At 42.0% G+C, this 23418-nt stretch overlaps 1 protein-coding gene across 2 annotated transcripts; it reads right to left on the bottom strand.

The window, feature by feature from the left end:
- Positions 1 to 26: 26 nt before the first annotated feature.
- On the bottom strand, positions 27 to 21009 carry LOC105010571 (ubiquitin thioesterase ZRANB1). 2 transcript variants are annotated; one of them, XM_010869940.5, is made up of 10 exons: positions 20129 to 21009; positions 17360 to 18356; positions 10638 to 10825; positions 9782 to 9935; positions 8920 to 8991; positions 7077 to 7275; positions 6504 to 6624; positions 5304 to 5433; positions 1911 to 2140; positions 27 to 1620 (listed from the first exon to the last, which is right to left on the bottom strand). In XM_010869940.5, exons 2-10 carry the CDS (start codon positions 18267 to 18269, stop codon positions 1399 to 1401), a joined length of 2226 nt encoding a protein of 741 aa, XP_010868242.2. In that variant the 5' UTR covers positions 18270 to 18356; positions 20129 to 21009; the 3' UTR covers positions 27 to 1398. The 2 variants fall into 2 exon arrangements, with proteins under 2 accessions (XP_010868242.2, XP_010868243.2); XM_010869941.5 differs by having other exon boundaries at positions 10743 to 10825.
- Between the last annotated feature and the right edge of the window lie 2409 nt (positions 21010 to 23418).

Raw genomic sequence — 23418 nt, 5'->3', positions numbered from 1 at the left:
TGGACATTTCATAGAGACCTCATTTGGACATTCAAAAAGGTTTTTTATTATTTTCCGGTCTGTGCCACACAGTGACAAACACTATAGCGAGGTCAGGCTTATACCAAAGTCCACAAACCATCCTAGATCTACAACTATTGCATAAATAAAGCAACATAGGGGATGCTAAGTGTATATAAATATAGTTATATACTATAAATGTTACAGTAATGACCAGTTATTAATTAGCAAGAAAACCCAACAAACATTTCACAGCAAAAGTATGACCACTCATTAATCTCTTTTTTTTTTTTTACTTTGGTTTATGTGCACTCACAAATCTTAAACTCAATTCAAGATGAGTTCACATCTAGACAAAAAACACTGAGGAAAAGACACACACACACATAACCTGGGTTAAACTTGATTTGAATGAATAGTAAGCCAGAGAATATGGAAATCTGACAAAACTAGTGTGATTCAGATTAACATTCTGAAATTAAAAGGTTTTCTTCAAAATAAAAGCACCAACATATTCAAGAGACAAAAACTGAAGTAATCCTATGGTTATGTTCTCACAGCATAAATGTTTCTGTGTAACAAATGACTACAACAAGACTGAAGTAATAAATGGCAAAACCACAAACGGAAAAACAGAATTAAAAATCTGTTCAAAAGCACCCAAACAAATAAATATGTAGAATTAGTTAAGAGATGAAATATATATATTTTTTTACTTATCCTAAAACTAAATATAAAATGTGTATGTTTCCTTAATCTTTGTGATACTATCTTTGAAGTGAAAAGGAAACATTTAGATAACCTTTACTCAAGCTGTTATTTTCAAATATCAACGTGTCTTTCAATAAATGTGCAATGCTTAATATTAAGAATGATGTTTATGTTACACAGTCATAAAGGTTTTCTGTTAGGTCCCCTGACCAAGATGTTGGCTTAGTCCCTGCCCATTAAAAAAATAAGCCAACTGTGTCAACTTGGAAAAACAAAAGCACAGTAATTTCAGAAGTGTGCTTGTGTCAGTGCCCGTAACAACCCAATATAAGGATGTGTTGATTGAAGTCTATGCTGGTATATTTCCTTATACTTAAACAACCACATGCATTTACACTTTGGGATAAAGATTTAACATTTGAAAAACAAAAGGACTAAAGAGCAATAGCATTTATGAACTACAATCCTTTATTTCCCATCATCCAAAGGGTATTTTTGCAACAGGAGTTTTTTCCCTGTCAGTCTCAGGTTCATCCAGGTCTTTATAAGTGTGCGCGTGCACGACCATCCACAGCCATGGTGTGGCGAGGCATGTGATTCCCTCCCCTTTCATGAGGGTACATTTTTGTCCATGTCAGGAAAACAGGGCTGACCCCTGTTCACACGCACACACCTACTCCCGTTTCATCACTCATCATCGTCGTCGTCGTCGTCTTCCTCACCATCAGAGAGCGAGGTGCAGGGGCGGATCTGCCGGTAGCCGTCCAACCATTTCTCCACCATCTGTGTGACCAGGGGGTGGTTCCCGCGGCGGGAGCTCTTCTGCATGGCCACCAGCACTCCACCCTCTGTCACACAGCAGTCCAACCACTCCCTCAGCAGTTTCTCCTGCTGCTCCTCATTTCCCATCTGACGCGCACACACACGCACACACAAAATGTGGCTACATTTCATACTTTACACCTTTAGAGAATGCCCCGTCTTTCCCAGTCAATTCACAAGAGTAGATAAAAAACAACTCTTGACTAGACAATGATGATGTGAATCTTACACTAGAACCAGTTAGCAGATGGGATCACAGCAGCACGTAAATCGCTTGATAACAGCTTTGCTTCAATCAGCATAAACAGAATCAATATGTGGGAATGGCCACACACACACATTAACGTTAATGATGCCGTAGTGGTCATTCCCCCTACCTCCTGAGCGGAGAGGAAGTGGATGTGGAGCAGCTTTCTCTCACTGTCCACTAGCGGTAGGAAGGTGACTGTGACGTCATCGTCTGTGTTGAGGTTGGCGCCTGCGCCTCGACTGTCATAGCCATCGTTCTCCATGGCCACCAGTGCAGAGAAGTGGCCACGCGTGTAGCCCAGGGCAATGGGACTCTTCCAACAGAAACTCTGCTCCCACAAAAGGGGCAAGTACACACCTGGAAAATAATTGGGGTGGATATAGAGTTAAAGGCTAAGAGAAATGGAAAGTAAAAGGTAAAAAAGGTAAATAGGTGGAAGACAAAATACATGTCAGAACAGGTTAAAGAACAGAAATGCAAAGCAAGAAAACATTATTCAACAACAGTTTCACAAGCACAGGGGACGGACACTTTCCCTTTCAGTGGTTTGGTCATGTATTACTTCAATCTTGATTAAGTCATTTGAAAAGAAACATTTTTGCTGTAAGGACTATCACAAACATACGTTTACTTCAGCTCTGGGGTCATTTAGTTCCAGTATGAATAAGACATTTATAGTCATTTTGAAATTAAACCAGAAACCACCATAATCCAGTCATGTTGTTTATTTGTCTCTGGCTTGCTATTCCTCCCTTTTAAGTTTAACCCTGAGACAATTTCATTAACCTCATAACCAGACAGCCTCTGGAATTCAAAGCTTCACCTTGTGACCATTTTAAATGAAATCACCAACAACTGATCAAGCGCCTTAGAACCAGAAATGTCTCTCTGTTCAACAATCCAACAGTGGGGTTGTTACTGAGTATTGCGAACGATTTAAATACCCTTTCCCCCTATATCATTCCCCATTAGGCTGACATTACCATAGGCAGCCCTTTGTAACAGATGGCTGTCATTATAGCTGCAGCTGCTAATCGGTCTCTGCAGGCTAATTAAAGCCAGACTGTTTTTACTAGGGCCTACATAGTTGGACCATGCTCTTAGCCCTCATTTTCTCTGAGAAATATACAAATACAGTAAGTACAGTGTGCACATTGCAATGCCTAAGTTAAGGGGTGGAATCATGTTGCAGTTATGAGGTGAGATTTTTTGGGGTTAGAACAGTTCCTTTACTGGGATATGAGAGTCACTTGCATGCATTGGAACAATCGTGTCAAACAAGTGTAAGCACCTGCCCTCAATAAAACTGACTGTAGCCTAATCAACTGATTCATGATGTGGCTACTGTTCCTGTAGGAGAGAACAGATTAAGTGGGCAATGTGAGATATGCAGACATGTCTAATTTCACCCTAGGACAGATTAAAGGCTTGTGTTGACAGGGTGTAACTTGCAGAACACTGAGAAAAGGTATATAAAATAAATAATATAAAAGTAAAAAAAAAAAAATCAGACATTATGGGGGGTTATAAGAATATATAGGGGTGTCTGACAGAAGAAATACACAGAAGTGTGTTGACCGTTTCATTTGTTTGGTTTGCTATGAAATAAAATGTGATATATTCAGGGGTGAACATTTCTATTGCCCCCCTAGTTATCTCAACCCAATGACAAGGATTATTAGGGTCAGGTGTTTGAATTCATTCATAAACAACTAGGTATGCAAAATATACTACTTTTGCTCTTGCCATCAGACTGAAGTTGTCAGCATATAGAATTTAAATCCACATTATGCCACCATCAAAATTCCTCAACACCCCTGGAAAACAGCCATTAGACCTAATCCATATCAGTCAGGAAACAGTTAAAGATATTTCAAAGGCTCTTCAGTAAATTACAATCAAATGTATGGGGAAAAATTGGGACAGTTGTGAATCTCCTCAGGAGAGCCATCATGCCTAAAGCTTTAAGTACAAGGGGTAAAAATATTCTGGAAATCACAAAGAAGCCTTAAGAAACATCTAGGGATCTGCACCTCTGAAGTCAGTGTTTATAACTAAAATAAAAAATAAACTGGGCTAAAATTCTTGGCAGAGCAGAGCAGCAAGTTGGAAAACCACTTCTCACAAAGAACATGAACCTGCAAGATCCTCAAGAGTTCTGGAACAATGTTCTATGGTAATGTGTGGCCAAAGTGGAACATTTTGTCTAGTGAAAACCAAACAGTAAATATTAAGAACCACAAGCATGGTGGCAGTGTCATGGTTTGGTGATGCTTTGTCACATTAGGACCTGGACAACTTTTAAACCACCTTTAGCAAGGAGAGTCTGCTTTTAGCTATTATGCCAGTCGCAGCTGGAACCAGCTTCCAGAAGAGATCAGATGTGCTCCTACAGTAGTCACATTCAAATCCAGACTCAAAACACATCTATTTTACTTTGCATTTAATGAATGAGCACTGTGCCACTGTCCGTCCGACTGTTTTCACTGTCCTTTATTTTATTATATTTTTTATTCTAAACTGTATTTGACTTTATATTCTTAACGGTTTTAATTTTTCTTATTTCTTCACTGTTCTGTATTTGATTTTATATTCTTAATGGTTTTTATTTTTTCATATTTCTGTAACAGTACCTCTGTCAAATGGATATTTAAATTGTTTTTATGTAAAGCACTTTGAATGACCATTGTGTATGAAATGTGCTATATAAATAAAATTGCCTTGCCTTGCCTTGCCTTGCCTTAGCATCAATTACTGCAACCAAACTTCCTGTAGTTATTGATCAGTCTCTCACAGTGCCTTGGAGACATTTTGGCCTACTGCTTTAACTGCTTTAACTCAGTGGGAATTCTGGGTTTGTGAGTTTTTAATCATTGTCTTGCTGCCTGACCAAGCTGTGCTTCAGCTTCAGCTCACAGAAGGATTACTTCCTCCTGCAGAATTATCTGGTACAAAGCAGGATGAATGATTCCGTAACCCGTTTGAGTCCAAGGGGGCGATTACTTTTCACACAATAAGGGTACTGGATGTAGAATAACTTTATAATAAATAAATTCAATACATATCAACATTTTTACTCACTTGGTTTTGGTCAGATAACATTTAGTGCATACACAGAAATGCTAAAAATCAATGCTAAAAATTTGGCACATTTTCACAGCACTGAAGGGGGATTAATATGCTAACAAGACTTGTGTCCGCTTCAGAAATTGCTATCTGGACATTAACTTTTTGATTGGTCTTTGAGGAAAACTCATCACATCAGCAAACCCAGTAGAATAATAGCATAAAATAATAAATTTCAGGTGTTAGGCCTAATTCAGATTAAAGAAAATGCAGACATTGTCCAATCCATGGAAACACATTTGGCTGTCAATCTAGCTGGACATGGAGTGAGAATCTGCATTTTTGCATTTCCTAACAGGATTTTGACTATCTGACTATAAAGTGAGATGAAAAGCCTTCAAATAAGCACAAATTAAGACTTAATTTTAACCAAACAAAACAGACATAATCTCACCTTGAAAGCGTGTGTACCCAAGTGTTTCGCCACGGAAACTTTTGTAATACTTCACTCCATAGACTATGATTGGTCTACGAAGAATATGTGCAAGAACAAAAATGTGGGTCTGCTCCAGGCTGGCTCCAGGCTGTAAAGAGACAAAGACAAATGTACATGAAACTACCTTGGAGTCTCCAAAAAGACTGTTAGGGTTAGAGCCATTACTCACTGATTACACATACATCCTGCAATGTGATGAAGACAGATTCTTAAAATCCTAGTAACTACACATTCAGGCCTTTGTACTGGACCAAAAGTGTACTGATCTAAAAGTAAATATAATGTCCAACAAAAAACACTCCATCACTGGTGAGCTAATAGGTTACTTTATGTATTCATCTAAAATATCCTACTTTGCTCGGTTACACTTTTTTTCCCTTTACCATTATTTTAAAAGATAAGAATGGCAAGACCACAATCTTATTTACCGATCTGGGATTCATTAAAGGTCTTGCTCAGGGACAGAACAACAGGGTTTTTCACCTTGTTGACTCAGGATTAGAACCTGTGACCTTGTGTTTTCTGGGCTAAAGCGCTTCACCACTAGGGTACACTGCCACCCATAAAATACGCCACCTGCACAACATTTCAATTACCTAGCATAGCAACTTTTGCAAGTTTGCCCTCTCAACAAATACTTTTTCTCCCCACTTCTTGTGCTATCTGATTTGTGAACGAAGGTCCTGCATCTTCACAATAAATCCCAGAGAAGTCATCAACTTGTGTCTCCCGAAAGAACATGCGATGGCATTTTGGTTCTGATCGTGCTACTTGCTCAACTCCATAAACCCTAACGGTGCTGGCCAATTGCTCCTCCCTTCACATGACCCTTAGGCTAATCCACATGCAGGATTCCAACTCTTATCCACAAGTGATCATGACCTCACAAACCATTTTTGCATGGTCATGAAGGTGTGAGGAATTTTGTGAATCCCTGAGCAAATTGGTCAGATCCTGCGACTCTCTTGTAACAGGGTTTAAGATAGCCCAAATATCATGTGAAAATGACATGGTGGAGACACACACAAATGTATGGTCGGAGCCCTAGGGCACTGCATAACTCACGGGCAACAATTCATATTTTGGCATATATACTTGTTGATCCGAAGTCTGTCCACCTAAAACGCTCAGTGTCTAAGGGTGTGTGCATGTGTGTACCTGGCTGGCTAGCGAGAGGATAAAAGCCCAGTCTTCCTGCCACTGTTCCTCTCTGAGTGAGAAATGTAAGCCAAAGCTCTGGGAATACCATGACTCCCACTCCTTCCAGCGTGTGTAGAACCTACAGACAGAAACACACACACACACAAATCAGTGTGCATCAACACGCTGCGGAAAAGGTGAATTGATTGTTACTTAATGGTTTAAACTCCTTTTTGATGATCTTTTAAGTAAACACATGGCCTTCTCATATAAAATCTATTTTAATTTTAAGAGAATTGCATCAGAAGGACAATAGTCTAAAACCTATTTCTCAACCATATATGTTAAACTATGTCCTTAGAACAACATTTAAAAAGTGGTAGCTGCCGCAAAACGGTGCTAACTTAGAATTAATATTGGGAAGCCAACTAGCGACTGCAAGTTAGTGGGCAAAAACATGGCCTTCTAAAATCAAGGCTGCTGGCTACAAATACAAAAAGGGAAAAAATAGATATTGATTTACCAACCTAACAGACTCAACTTGATAATGTACGTTTCACAATGTCAACTTGCCCCGAACCCAGGCCTCACCAGTGGGAGCAGTCGTGCAAGCTGTCATGAAGGGTCTTGCGAAGGACAGAGTCCTTATCGTAGATGCCCCAGGTGGCCTGCAGTACAGAGTCCAAGAGGCAGTCCCCAGCCGTGCGGTTCCACAGGGCATACAGCCGGCTGTCCAACCCCGTACCCAGCTCTATAGACCAGTTGATGATGGGAGACTCCTCCTCCAGCTCTGACATAGAGAAGGGGAAGTGATGCTTTGAAGGTACTGTTTGGGTCACTTTAAACAGACATTGGTTTCAGTCCTATAGTAACACCCCTGCTCAATTTATCAAGTCTTGGCGAGCATGTGGATTGGAGACCAATGGTGATTTGATGGCAAAGACACCCTCCTGGGATTGCACTATTTCTAAAGACAAGGGGTGGATGGAGGAAGGGGCCATGTTGACCTTACATAATAGGTGGTGGTACTGGAAAGGATAATGATATTTAGAGGAGGGTGCGATGTGTGTAAGCAGCCCTAGGTTTTGGTCATTTCGTCCAGCTTGTCACCCTTAGTGGGCAGACTGAGGGGAGCTAAACAGGTCATGAGACTCCCTGAAGAATGTGAGCGATCACTGTGGAAAAGTACCACCCGGGATGGTTTGGCCCAGGAGGAAGTACAGTCAGAATGTAAGGGATCAAGAAAATCCTAAAACTCAATTAGCCTGATTAGCACACGCACACACGATAAGGACAGGCTAACAGGCAGGAAAGCTTTAGGCAGACAGGGAATACAGCCGTAAAAACTTGATAAAGCAGTCTTTTCATTTAGTACAGGGATGGATGCCCCAACTGTTGCCTCCAACACAAATTCTAAGCAGGTCCCAGTTGGAGACCTTCAGGTCTCAAGTCTAACTTGATAATGTATAAAGTTTCTGAGTTCAGGTTGTGTCAAGTCCTAGAATTGGATTTCAAGAATGGTTAAGTGCCAAGTTCCTTTTTCCCCCTTACTTTTAATAGCAAACCAACAACACTGGAGTTTCTGAATTGACAGAATATTCAAACCACGTCAGATTTATGTAGTTCTTATGTCAGCCAAACTAAGCTAATAGTTACGTTCATCATCTGGAAGTTTAGCCAAACACGGTCTGTTTGTATTGAATCTGTATACCTAATGTGTTGTAATATCTTATGTTGAAGTATAAACCGAGATTAAAATGATAGAACCATGCTAGAGCTTTCTCCCAATTCTCTGCTTACTTTGGCATCTGATTTGTCTGGTCTTGTCCTTGTCAATAAAGCATCTCATACCCTGGAAACCAATCCGTGACTTCCATGCTGTTGACCAACCATCTAGTTAAGTGAAGTATGTACACCCCCTGGAAAGTTTTATTCATATGGGTATGTAATCTTCACAGTTACAGGAAATGGCTACATTAAATTATTTCAGCCAAAGGGCGCAAAACCAGATATTGAAGACAGGGGTGTACTTTTTTCACAAAATCAAATGGCATTTCAAGTATAATCTTTCAGTGTCTGAGTGTCATTTGTTAAATTAGGTTACATTCAAAGTGAATAATAGAAATCCATATGTTCAAATATGTTTTAAAGAAAACGCAACTTTCCAGGTGGGTAACATTTTACTTTATTTCCTATTAAATTCATTTTGTTGTTAAATTCTATATAATGAAGCAAGTCTCTTTCGAGTCATACTTGGTACTTAAGTCCAAGTTAAGTATCAAGTAACTAATGCCTATGTTGAAGTCAAGTGGAAAGTGTGTTTTTCTTTTTGAATGACTTGACTTAAATCCATATTTTTGCACACAATACACTGAAATAGTTGTCCGGCAATTAACAACAACAACCAAAAATTTACACAAAGTCAATACTTCACCTTTCTGTACATTTCTGTCTAGCACCTCATCAAACAGTTTCTCCTGAACTGTTGGGGGCAGGTCCTCGATATCTGCTGACAAAAAACACATTGGCACTCAATGGATGTAACTGATGAACAACAAGGGAAATAGAAGACAGTTCATTATGCCTTAAAATCCCAAAAGGGGCTAGGTATAGGGCAAGTATTTATGAGTGAAATTATGTTTGAGGTTTAGAAAAGCAAGTGAATCGGTCTTGACCTCTTGATCACACACCTTAATCAACTATCTGCTAGCAGTCTGGCAGAAGAAAGTGAGCTCTGTGCAGGAGTCAGACATTACACCTGATCAATCATGACTACCAGCTGCTTTAACTGTTTGTTAACTGTTTGTAGTACTTGTATCACTTCCTAAGCTAGCTAGTGGGATTCAGATAACTAGATACAGTAACTGCTTTGTCAAATGCAAAGTGTTGTAAACTCTTGGGATAATTATGAAGCTAGTTTGCTATGCTTGCAACAGCCTACCCCTAAAATGGGCTGGCTTGTAATGAGGCCTGGGTCTTCCTCTGGTTGGAGATACGGTGGCAGGCAGGGCCAATTGAAGCTCACACCCCGTGAATGAATACAATTCTCCCAGCTTGAGACCAGTGTCCAGCCAGGCGTTGGTCTGCTCTCGCAAAAATTCTCTTGGTGCCAACAAAAGCCTTTTAGACTAGCGATAAACAACCACAACCGCAATTCCCTAACACCAACAATCCACACATTCTACAATTCTACAGAAAATGGGCTTTGCTTGAGAAAAATAAGCAGAACAGTCGACATAGAAAGTACACACATTAATTATGCAACAACGGCATGTTAGGTCACTTGGTAGGCTGACCTGCTGGCAGAGTGAAGGTGACCAGGTCAGTGAGGAAGTAGCAGGTGAAGTCACCCTTGCGCTGGTGCAGAGAGGCAGCCACCTCACGGCGGATCTGCTCAGTCAGCTCAGGACACACCATGGCTGGGATACACTTTGCTGCCTGTTGGGAAACCTACAGACAAAGAACCAGAGTATGTGACACTGGAATTACGACATCGGGAGCTGTAAACCTTGTGGATGAAGGGTTGGTTAAATTACACAAGTAGCCTACCCAATAATTTATTGTCTATGGCTGGAAAAACTGTGTCTAATTTTGACCCACACCAGGATAGAAGAACATTTTATTGACAGATGAGTCAAAGGATTTGGATGACGTCCCAGGAAAACCAGACATTGTGTTCCACAGTAGGAAACCTAATATCAATGTTCAAATATGGTGGTGGTGTGATGTTTTGGGGATGCTTTCCTGCATTAGGACTTGGACAACTTGCCATCACTGAAGAACAATTAATTCTGCTCTGTATCTAAATTATTCTTTGAAGAACATTAGGGCCATTGATCCATAAGCTGAAGAGGAGCCCAAAACACAGAAGTATGTCAGAATGGCATACATTTTGGGAACCACTTAATCAAAGTCCAGAATGATTGTTGTGTGAGAACCTGTAATCAGCAGTTCACGCAAGCAGACCAATGTTTGTCCATGAGTCAAATCAGTTTTGCATGGAATTGTGGAGTTGGAACCACTCCAAAAAGAAAAAAAAAAGAAAAACAGGGCAAATGCTTTTCCATTGAACAGTACAGTGTAATTTACCTAGTAGAACTGGTACAAAAATTTGTTCTTAACCTGAACCATTACTGCTAAAACATTGGTCACCTCAGTGAGCAGCACAGCCAACATATCCTGCCTCTGGAAGCGGATGGCCAGGTGGACCAGAGTGAAGCCATTGTCGAAGGCCGAGGACCGGTTGAGGAGACGCACCTCGTCAGACGTAAGCTGCCTGGCAATGTCTCCCCCTGAAGCCTTATAGGCCTCTACCGCAGCCAGGTCCCCCTCGACCACACCTGCAGAGAGAGGGACGGGGAAATCACTGAGCTGGTAAATGCAAACACGTACACACACAGTGGCCATTTTATGTAGGTACCCTGCCCCAGCTGGAGGCATTCTGTCATTTTTTTACTGAAAATTAAAATGGGCAAAATGAGTGACCCAAGTAGCTGTTAGCGTGAGTGCCAGGTGTGCCGGTTCCAGAATCTCAAACAACCACCCCACTGGGTTTTTCCTGTACAGCCCTGTCTAAGGATTGCTGGGAGTGGTGCGACAGAACAATGAACAATTGAGGAGTGGAAAAACATCACCTGGTCTGACGAATCCTGGCTCCCATTGAATTGTTCTGATGGCAGGGCCAGGATTTGGTGTAGGCAAATGAGTACATGAACCGATCCTGCCGGGTGTCAAAATTACAGGCTGGTGGCAATGGTGTAATGGTGTTGGGAATGTTTTTAGGACAAACGTTAGGCCCATTGCTACCAATTGAGCAATGTTTCTTGAAACATTGCTGCTAACCAGGTGGATGACTTTAGTTGACCCATTGTCATGGTTACTTCAAAACAGAAAATGTAATTTAAACAAAAATTAACATACCAGTGGGGAAAGATGAATGTATAGAACATATTCTTATTTGGTTTTCTGGAAAATGCATGCAGCAGTCCCTAGTACATCACACAACATTACTCACTAGCTGGCTATTGTTCACTCAAAAAAGGCCCACCCAAAACGTTGTGTTTGCAACATAATCTGTGTGTGTTTTGGCTGCAGTAAAATGGAGACCCACTGTAAATGGAGATATTAAAAACCAACAAAAACAGTAGGAGAAAGGGCGTTACAGGAAAAACCGTGCGTCTCAGTGCTCGTTAGGCAGGAATGAAAAGCTCAAACTCTGAGATAGACAGGACCATAAGCAGTTCTCCGAGCAAGCCACCAGTGTGGGCGATCCTGCCTGCCGGTCTGCCCTGAAACAGCTGCACTCACATGGATCTTTTACACAAAAATATGTCCTGAAAAAACTTGGCTGTAGGTGTTTGTGTTCACTAGGCAAAGAAATCGGAACTTTGTGTTATGAACCGTGAACATACACACCCTCTACGCAGTGGTTAGTTTTAGCCTTGAACTAGCACACCTGATTCAACAGGTAAGGGCTTGTTAACTAGTTAATAAGTTCATTTGGGTGTGCTAGCTCTGGGATACATCTAATAGATGGAATGGCTGGGGAATCCCCAGGAGAGGATTGGGAAGCACTGCTCTACTGCTTCAGCATCCGGCCAACGCCCCAGGGAGACCCGCCTTGCCCAGGTCTGCGAAACAGGGCTCTTGAATCTGCTTGGTGCCTTCCCTTGACAAGGCACACCTGCCCTGAATCAAGCCTAGTTTCGGGCAGCAGAGGATGAAGGGGTAGAACATGGCGCCATACCCAACCCCACCCACAACACTTGAATTTTGTTTCACTCATTTTTTTATAAAATGCCCCCCAGGTCCCAGAACACAGGCAAGGTTTCTGTTCCCTGTTACAATATGCAAATCTTTCCTCACATTTTCACCTGATGTTTAGCATATAGACCCAGGCCCACCACTTTCCTAATTTTCTAGAGTGACTTCTCCTTGTTTTCTCATGTGTGTCCAGATCTCTATTTGACAGTGCCAGCAAACAACTCTACAAGAACTCCAATTTCAATATGTTAACCCAAGTCAATTTAATCAACTAAAAGTTTAGTGTCATTGGAATCATGGCAGCAGAACGCCAGGGCCCTCAAAGGCTTGTCAAGGAACAAGGGCAGACAAAAGATAAAGCATCAAGCCTGCATAGAATTATAGCTCCACACGGTTATGACAGACTTCCAAATGGCAGCGTCGGCACAACTTCACAGGTATCTGCCACTTCAGCAGCCACTGACAACCAATAACAGGCTAACACTTCAGAATAGAGGGCACAACATTCCAGTTACAACACACTGTGCCTGTTCACAATCCTATTCAATCTCACCATTATAGCTCTTAATGTTGTATTTTAATGTTGGAACTTAAAATCTCAGTAGATTCTCTGCCTAAGGAAATAATTCAAAATAAAAAAAATGAGGAAGGCATTTTCTGATGTTACAGTGCCCTCTACTATTATTGGGACCATTTGCAAAGATGAGCAAAAAACTTGATCTTACTCCCAACGTGACCGAAATCTTAAATGTGTGTCACAATTGTTGAAACCTCTACAAACTATTATAAACCAAAACTAACTGAAGAATGTTCCCACTAACACTGTGCTGTTCAAAAGTCTTAGGCAATCACATTATTTTTAAGCCATTATTGGCAGTACTTGTTAATTGTCTCAAAAACCAGACAACAGAATACAGATAAACATGAATGCAAAAAGAGTAACAACACTTGAGGTCTAGAAGAAATTAGAAAAAACGAAGACTCGTGGAAGACTCAAAAAGCCATCTGCATCTTTGTAACTGTACTTCAAAGTCACTTCCTCGATTTATCTGCCATCAAAGAAAACACTTAAACCATGAGAGGATCTTACAAGAAATGTCCATATTTGATCCCAAACACTCTGCAAAGACAATTGAGACCTAGACGCAATGGAAGTATGCAGATGGAATACTCTCAATAAAGCTACATGCCTGAAATTAGCTCCCTCCACTATTAAGAAGTTTAAAACTAGAGCAATGATGAATAACTTTAGGAAAAGGTGCAATTGCATTTTGCCCCCACATGCAGTGAGGAGGGTGATTTGAGTAGTAAAATTATTCTCTACGGACAAGACTTGGATAACTGCAAAAGTTGGTAACCAACTTTCCAAAACTACAATGAAACGCCACCTTCATGCCAACAAGCCATTACCCTCAAAACAAACGTAACCATTTGATGGGAACGAAGCTGTGATCAGGTGGGACAACAATACAGCTTTTTAGCTTCAAAAACCGGAGTTGGGTTTGGCATAAAATAAGGGTGTTCAAGCAGAATTAAACCTACTCTTTACTTTGAAGTATGGTGGTGGATGTGGTCTTGGGCGGCTGTTTTTTCATTCGAAGAACCTGGAAACCTTGTTAGGATAAATGGTATTACAGACTCTGTACCAGGACATTTAACAGCAAAATATTGTCTCTTCCAAAAAGCAGACCACCAGATCCACAGTGCTTGCAATGGCCATACCCACCAGAGATTTTGTAGTGTTCCGGACTGTAACACTACAAAATATATAAACGTCTTGTGGGTGAATACTTTTGGAATACCACGTAACCATACACCATGAGACTGAAGGTCATCTTCAATTGGAATGGTTGTTTATTTTTTACTTGTGCAGCAGTCAGTTATTTTTATTTCAGGCCCACTAGGCTGCTAGCCTGCTTAGCATTGTCGCATGCTAGTCCTGCTGTTTACCAGTCCCTGTGACAGGCAGGGTGTGTTGACAGTCAGACCTCCGCCTCAGGACATATTAGACTCCCCTTCAAAGTAATAACAGTGGTCCCCTCAGACACTGGGAACTCTTTGGGGAGGGGGGATGTTTGCACAAAGGGATAAATGGGGGGGGGGGGGGGGGGGGGGGGGGCTCTACTATAATCAGCAGTGAGACTAGCTAGCCCATGGAATCGTTGCTGCCATGTTGAGGTATGAGGACAGACACAACAGTAGCAGAATCTGCTCAGTCAACCTGCTGAGCTTTTCCTTCATTAACTTCAGGAAGCGGTGTGACTGACTGGACTAGTCCTTGAGTCAAGGCTTGATGGAAGAATATGCTCTTCACTCACCACACAGGCTAGCCAGACTGTGCCTGACAGAGGCTGTTAAGTAGCAATCAAGAAGATATACCACAGGAGGAGGAAAGGATAGAGGATGGAAAAACAGTCCATAGCCTCTCATGGAATTCCTGCCCAAACAGAATTAAATTACGTCAACCAATGGTTGTGTGCCATGTCCAACTGTACGATTGGCTATATGTTGTTAGATATGGCAAATGCCTATACAGACATTATAATAACCAGTACTCTTCTATTCATCCAGTTGGCTCTAGTCAACACAGCACAGCACTTCCCAAATCTTCAGTCATCCACCCACTTCAGCTGGCAGTGATCAGCCTCTCCTCTCACAGACTGAGCAGGGAAGCAGTTTCCTTGCTGCATAAAAAGGAGATGCACTACATTTGTGAGGGCGCAGTCCGTCAACTTTAACTCACCGCAGGTGTAGAAGTGTTAGGCTGGAAGTCAATCTCATCTGCAGTGATCTATTAACTCTGAAGCTAGTATGGTTGAGTAAAATGGGCTTTAATGATTGAGCAGGCCAAATCACAATGTTATTTTCATGAGGTCGGTTAATATGTATTGATTTTGTGCCTGGTTCTCTTAGAACAAATGCTAATGCAAAATCAGCTCATGTTTTTACTTTACACAAACTGTCAGTTTATGTGCTTATGAGAAGCTAAATGAATGTCTTAAGTGTCCAAAAGCATTTATACCAACAATTCCTGGCACATCATATGTTTTAGCACATGGATGCCAGAAAGACCCCAAATGTTATTGTAGATATCCTATGCAAAGTATGCACTTTACACAATAGCCAATGAAACAGATACTATTGATTACAGGGGCAGTCTGTCCACTTCCTACCACACAGGTCTCACGGGTGTGGATTTCTGGAATCTCATATAGCTTCCCTGTACTTAATTCCTCCCCTCCAAGATAACATCCTCTGAGTTCACAACTTAAGTACATGAACGCCCATGGGCCGTTATATATGATTTCAATCACTTTCTGAAAGCAACTATCTTGATTTAAACAACAATTGCTATACAACCTCCTACTGTAGATGTGGACAGAATCACTTTTTGACAAATCGTAAGGGGAAACAGAGGTGGTAAAGGATGAAGCATTTGGCAGAACCCACCCTACCATGAAACATCCATACAGTAATCACAGGTAAAGATAAAGGTTGTGTTTCAGATGATTTCAAATCTTCCAAGTGGGGTTCATTCAATTATTCTTCTGTTTACATAATCACTATTCTCGACAGCAGGCAATGAAGAGAAATAAATGGTGTTGTGAGATACAGTGGGGAGAACAAGTATTTGATACACTGCTGATTTTGCAGGTTTTCCCACTTACAAAGCATGTAGAAGTCTGTAATGTTTATCATAGGTACACTTCAACTGTGAGTGACAGAATCTAAAACAAAAATCCAGAAAATCACATTGTATGATTTTTAAGTAATTAACTAGCATTTTATTGTATGACATAAGTATTTGATACATCAGAAAAACAGAACTTAATATTTGGTACAGAAACCTTTGTTTGCAATTACAGAGATCATACGTTTCCTGTAGGTCTTGACCAGGTTTGCACACACTGCAGCAGGGATTTTAGCCTACTCCTCCATACAGACCTTCTCCAGAGCCTTCAGGTTTCGGGGCTGTCGCTGAGCAATACGGACTTTCAGGTCCCTCCAAAGATTTTCTATAGGGTTCAGGTCTGGAGACTGGCTAGGCCACTCCAGGACCTTGAGATGCTTCTTACGGAGTCAATCCTTAGTTGCCCTGGCTGTGTGTTCGGGTCGTTGTCATGCTGGAAGACCCAGCCACAACCCATCTACAATGTTCTTACTGAGGGAAGGAGGTTGTTGGCCAAGATTTTGTGATACATGGCCCCATCCATCCTCCCCTCAATATGGTGCAGTCGTCCTGTCCCCTTTGCATAAAAGCATCCCCAAAGAATGATCTTTCCACCACCATGCTTCACGGTTGAGATGGTGTTCTTGGGGTTGTACTCATCCTTCTTCATCCAAACACGGTGAGTGGAGTTTAGACCAAAAAGCACTATTTTTGTCTCATCAGACCACATGACCTTCTCCCATTCCTCCTCTGGATCATCCATATGGTCATTGGTAAACTTCAGATGGGCCTAGACATGCGCTGGCTTGAGCAGGGGGACCTTGCGTGCGCTGCAGGAGTTTAATCCATGACGGCATAGTGTGTTACTAACGGTTCTCTTTGAGAATGTGGTCCCAACTCTCTTCAGGTCATTGACCAGGTGTAGTCCTGGGCTGATCCCTCACCTTCCTCATGATCATTGATGCCCCACAAGGTGAGATCTTGCATGGAGCCCCAGACCGAGGGAGATTGACCGTCATCTTGAACATCTTCCATTTTCTAATAATTGCACTAAGCTGCTTGCCTATTGTCCTGTAGCCCATCCCAGCCTTGTGCAGGTCTACAATTTTATCCCTGATGTCCTTACACAGCTCTCTGGTCTTGGACATTATGGAGAGGTTGGAGTCTGTTTGATTGAGTGTGTGGACAGGTGTCTTTTATACAGGTGACAAGTTCAAACAGGTGCAGTTAATACAGGTAATGAGTGGAGAACAGGAGGGCTTCTTAAAGAAAAACTAACAGGTCTGTGAGAGATGGAATTTTTACTGGTTGGTAGGTGATCAAATACTTATGTCATGCAATAAAATGCAAATTAATCATACAATGTGATACAGTGTATCAAATACTTGTTCTCCCACTGTAAGTGGTTTCCGTGCATCCACTCAATCACACACTGACTTACCTGCACAAGCATTGAGAAACAACCAATCAGTCCTCCTCATTCTGTTCTTTATCTGTTTAAGCCTTTTAAAGTCAACATCCTGCTCCTCTTTGCTCCCTACTCCAGCTCCTGAAGCCAGCTCAATCCTCTGGAAGTCCATTTTAACCTCAGCTTCCTGCTTGGAGGCAGGCGGGGACCTCAAGCTAACGCTGCTTCCCCCTACCACACCTCCCACACTCACGCCCCCTCTCCTGTCCCAGTCCTGCTCGTTGAGAATGGAGGAGGGGAGACTCTCGGGTTCCGAGGCCAGTTCAATGGGTTCTGCTAGGCTATTGGGCCTGGGGTGGTCACACACCACACATTTGCATGCCTTGGGCCAGTTTGCGTAAGTACAGGCAGCGCAAGTCCAGTGCTGGGTGTGGGTGTTGAGGCGGTTGCGGTCATTGTACTCCTCACAGGGGTCCGTAGGGGTGGAGGGGGTTGCAGGTCTGCATCCTGAGCTTGAGGTTTGGGGCGACTCGGTGGGGCTGCGTGACTGCGGCTCCTGCTGATGTCTCTGATGCCCCTGCTGCCGCTGGCACAGACACTGGGTACAGCGGATGGCACGGGGCCAGTTTAGATAGGTGCACATATGGCAGGACCACTTGCTGGAGGGGGTCTCCGCGGTGTCCACTACACGGACACGCGGACGAGCACTGGAGTCGGGGCAGATTAGGAGGCTGGAGCCTCCCGGGGGAGGGCTGTTGCTCAGACCCAGGCTTGGGGGTTCCCACCTGTGGCCGGCGTCCAGGCTGGGGCTACGGAAAGGCTCCTCTGTGATGATGGTTCCCCCACTGGGCCTTTGGGCACGGCACATGGTGCACTTGATGGCCATGGGCCAGTTCTCAAACGTGCAGTATTCACAGGCCCATTTGGCACCCGGCTCGGTCATCGTTGCTCCACCACTGGGAGAGGCCGCCGTTGAGAGGAGTTCAGCTCGGCAGCACCACTCGAGGAGATCACACAGGCAAGCAGGATGCTAGGGAACCAACAAAAATACAGGACATGGTGAAGACCAGGGCGACAAATACTCATTGATTAACATCTTATGTTGTTCTAGTCAATAACTTTATTCAGTCACGTGAGTAAATACATAAGAATTCCTGCAAACTTTACGATCATACATTATTCCAGCTCAAGCTTATAGCCTACTATTTGTCTTTCAAAACTCTACGCTTCAATTTATTTGTGTGCTGTACATAGTCTTTCCATTAACTTACACAATGATATTCATCATATACAATGCACTCCACATGCATTGGCCTCCTTGGTAAAGATTAACAAAAAGGGCTACTAAAAAAGTAGTTGTTCATCAGCTTGATGTTACATAAACAGAAATGTAACATTTGAAGTAAAACTGTAAAAAAATGTAAAATAAACACACATTTCTGAAATAATTTCACTATTATTTAAAACCCATGCAATTAGGTTTTCAATAAGTTTCGGTCAGATAATTGGAACGGCCATTTCAAAAGCTTGATTCTATGGTCATTTTTGTATAGACCTAGAAGAATTATTTGAATCGTTGTCCTGAGGATCCCAGCAACATTTTGGTCTAAGGTATTGTGATACCTAACTGTACATGATATCCTTATAAAGTTCCATAGGTCTTTTGACACAAGTTTGAGTAAACTTTCTTGTGGCTTTCTTCCGGCAAGACATCCAAATAGCTTGCTGGCATAGTGGGGGTGTCTAAATTGTAGTTTTGGAGAGTTGGGGACCCCATAATGTAACCAAACATTTTCCCAAATTGTATCTATTGAGAAATGTGTTCCTCTCAAATTATTCCCTGGATTCCAACAATAATTTTGTGATGGTTATCTTACTGACATCACAGCATGACAAGGATAAACTGATTGATCAACAGTCTGAAAAGGAGAAATAGGCATATGCGGGGGAGCATTAAACAATGAGATTCATATAGAATCTCTTAAATATCTTAACATATCTGATTACAATAACCAGTATTAAACATTTTATGTTACTTTTTTGTTACTTTATTGAAGAGGAGAACTCCCACTCTGTTCTTAACCAATTTTAGTTTTGAGTAAAAAAAAATATTTCAAATGTTCAATCAATGACGAAATAAGCTAAAGTAGGCCTAGTTACACCTTTTCCCATTGCTGTCCGATGTGCTTCCTGTCACTACCATATTTGGTAGTGTGTGGAAACGCTTTTTATTTGAACATCCGGTGAACAATCTGGTTCCTTGTTCTATCTTTGACACTAATATTTACTAGCAAATTAGCTAACAGTGGATCGCTTGTTACCTAACGTTAACTACATGGATACAGTAGTTAAGTTAGCGAGCAAGTAACGTAAGTAGCTAACTAGTTGGTTGTTTTCAGTGGAAATGCAAACATCAATGCAATGAAAACACACGGACACAGCAACATTGCAAGGCGACTGTCAAAATGCTATGCGAAATGTAACACTACTCATAAGACACAAATACACAAAACAAAATGTCGCACAATGAGGGTAAATAATATTAGTTTAGACCAGTCAAATGTTACCGTTACGACGTCAACTTAGTTGGCTAGCTAGCTGCTGCCTGACTTGTGAACATTAGCTATACAGTCAATGCTGTAGTTGTTTACCTGGCTCCATATTAACTACCTTATAGTACAGTACCAATTCAATGTACAATTGGTTGCACTAAAGGTGACATTATTTACGTTTATTAACAATGTATATTACAATATGTCACAAAACGGTACCTTGCTAACCGAGGAAAACTGCTGGCCTTACCTTTTCCTGTGTTTACACTCCTTCCAATCCAGGCGCAACCACAACAAACCTTGCCTGTTCCCTGTTCTATCGCTCTGGTTTTGCTGTACCAACGCAAATCAGTCAGTCTGTCTCAAAATCAGGCTTTAAAGCCTTTTGGTCAAAAGCCGCATATTTACCCTCCCGTGCTCCGTTCGTTCGGAGCTTCGAGACCAGTTCAAAGGCAAGACAACACTCCGCCAGTCCCTATGTTTTATAGCTGGGGCTTTAAATAATTTTAATCCCCATTTCCAACCGTCGTTCTGTTTGGTCCTTAATGGCTGCGTAGTGTAAACCGGGCCAAAAAATCCAAACAAATTATAGGCTACACTCTAGAAACTCTATGCTCTACCGAAAAGACAAGCAGGAGGGCAAACCACCTGGATGCATCGTACAAACTGATTGGATAGTTTTACTGTATTCCTTTTCTGGCCTATGAGATACCTTTTTTATTGTCAATAGTTAAACCGATGAATTACAGCAGGCTCCGAAGCAAACATTAAACTGTATCTCAATTTTGCTTTGTCATTTGCTACCCATTCCTGAAGCCGCCATAGCATTTGTTTCATGTTTGTATCTCAGCTACCTATTTCTTTAAGGGAAATTAGGATGATGTCATCTTTTTTTCCAAGGAAAAAAATGCTGCAGCACAGCAGAAGTCGGTGGGGCAGTTTGTTGTGGTTATTGAAAAAGTCATCAATGAAATAATAGCCTTTCAGTTAATAAAGTATAAAGCACTGACAGAATTCAATGCAATTGCTACTAGGCTACAACAACACCAACTTCTGAAATGCGTGGGTCATGTGGAGTAGGTATTTCACACCGCTGTTAACCAGCCCTCACACTCCCCAAATTATGTCACAGAAGATATCCTCGGTTGGCTGTGCCCATGAAGCCCTATAAACCCAGGTCTGATTGCTTGTTAAATTTGAGGCCCCTGTGCCGGAGTCATCAGAGACACGGCCCATTTCAGTGGTTCTGAATACCCCTGCTGATTCAGCTCGGGCTGGTTTCTTCAAATAAAAGCTACATATCATCAACAGCTAGGCCTACATAAGATACATATGTTGATGATTTTGTGCAACTTCCTCAACGTTTTGTGACTATAGTCCATTTCTTTAGACAATTTTTATCATTACAAATATTCTAAGTCTATACATTGTTGATTAATTATTCATCATTTGTTTTTTAATACATTATTTTAAATATACAGCATTATGTACTGTGTTTTCACTGATATGGCAGAACTTGACAAAATAAAGCAAACACATTCCCACAGGCGCTGCGACTCTTGTTAGAATACCTGATGACTCCATCATGGACAAGGAGATTTTAGGCCAAAACCAGTGTAAAACTGGATCATTCAATCTTCAAACAAGACCAAGGATCTGGAATTATGATGGAGGAATGGTCTCAAATTTCTGTATGCATTCTCCCACCTCCTCAAATAGTATAAGAGATGATTCAGAGCTGTTGTCTTGGCAAAGGGAGGGTGCAAAATATACCAAATGCAAGGGTGCCAATAATGGTGGAGGGCAAAACACTTATATACACCGACCAGCCATAGCATTAATATTGCCTGCCTAATATTGTGTAGGTCCCCCTTTTGCCACCAAAACAGCCATGACCAATCAAGGCATGGACTCTATTAGACCTCTGAAGGTGTGCTGTGGAATCTGGCCCCAAGACATTAGCAGCAGTCCTGTAAGTCGCGAGGTGGGGACTCCATGGATCAGACTTGTTTGTCCAGCCCATCCCACAGATGCTCGATTGGATTGAGATCTGGGGAATTTCTGGGGAAGTCAAACCATTTCCTCAAACCATTCGTGAACCATTTTTGCTTTGTGGCAGGGCACATTATCCTGCTGAAAGATGCCAATGCCTACAGGGAATACCGTTGCTATGAAAGAGTACACATGGTCTTCCACAATGCTCAGGTAGGTGGTACATGTCAAAGTAACATCCACATGAATGGCAGGACCCAAGGTTTCCCAGCAGTACATTGCCCAAAGCATCACACTGCCTTTTGCCAGCTTGCCTTCTTCCCATAGCGCATCCTGGTGCCATGTGTTCGCCAGGGAAGTGACGCACACACACCCGGCCATCCACGTGATGTAAAAGGAGACGTGATTCATCAGACCAGGCCACCTCCTTCCATTGCTCTGTGGTCCAGTTCTGATGCTCACATGCTCATTGTAGGCACTTCTGGCAGTGGACAGGGGTCAGCATGGACTGTGGCTACGCAGCCCCATACACAAACTGCAATGCACTGAGTGTTCTGACACTTTTCTATTAGTACCAGCAATATTCTTTCCAGCAATTTGAGGTATAGTAACTCATATATTGGCCTTATGGGCCAGCCTTCGCTCCCCACATGCATCAGTGAGCCTTGGCCACCCATGACCCTGTCGCCGGTTCACCACTTTTCCTTCCTTGGAGCACTTTTGATAGATACTGACCACTGCAGACCAGGAACACCCCACAAGGGCTGCAGTTTTGGAGATGCTCTGACCCAGTTGTCCAACCATCACATTTTGGCCCTTGTAAAAGTTGCTAATTTTTCCTGTTTCTAACACAACTTTGAGGATAGAATGTTCACTTGCTGCCTAATATATAACCCACCCACTGACAGGTGCCATGATAACGAGATTATCAGTGTTATTCACTTCACCTGTTAGTGGTCATGTTATGGCTGATTGATGTAAATACATAGTATACACATACCAGCATGGCTTGAATGTTGGGTTTGTAGCCTAACTTAAGAAAATACATTCTCACAGACTTAGGACAAAATCAGTGAACAGTAAGTACGCTCAAATTACCTTTATTCAACAATCTGTGAGCCTACAAGTTCAGAGACGAGTATTCCACTCAGATTCTGCATTACGTGGCAGAGCTCCTCCCTTCACTTCTGGCAAATATTTTAGAATATTAGCATAATAATGTGCAAGCAGATATCCTTCAGTTTCCAGTGCTTAAATTAGTCCATGGAGAAGTCTGTCATTCGGTCTGCCTTCAACATGCAGGGTCACTACATTCACTTAAGTCAACCAGTCTCCCCTTATTTCAAACTTCGCGGTAGAAAGTAAATTGCCCAAACCCTGTAAGATATCATACTCCCACTCTGGTTTTTCTATCCCTATTTGGCCCTAAGACATAACTTCCATTGCCTAGCTCCTACACCAAAACCTAACCTTTACCCTGACCATAACTTCCGATGCTTGTAAATAGCCACAATTCTAACACTGTCCAATTGCAAATATTTCCCTGAA

The sequence above is a fragment of the Esox lucius genome, chromosome 6, assembly GCF_011004845.1.
Source record: "Esox lucius isolate fEsoLuc1 chromosome 6, fEsoLuc1.pri, whole genome shotgun sequence".
Classification (NCBI taxonomy): domain Eukaryota; kingdom Metazoa; phylum Chordata; class Actinopteri; order Esociformes; family Esocidae; genus Esox; species Esox lucius.
Note: the sequence above shows the minus strand (reverse complement) of the source record. Positions and strands in the feature narration are given on the sequence as shown.

Excerpts from the sequence above, each read along its gene's own strand:
- LOC105010571 (XM_010869940.5), bottom strand. The coding sequence starts at position 18,269 with ATGACCGAGCCGGGTGCCAAATGGGCCTGTGAATACTGCACGTTTGAG. Across the intron at positions 7,276-8,919 it reads AGACAGAAATGTACAGAAAG|AGCTGGAGGAGGAGTCTCCC; the intron begins GTGAAGTATTGA and ends TCTCTATGTCAG. Across the intron at positions 5,434-6,503 it reads TCCTCTCGCTAGCCAGCCAG|CCTGGAGCCAGCCTGGAGCA; the intron begins GTACACACATGC and ends GTCTCTTTACAG.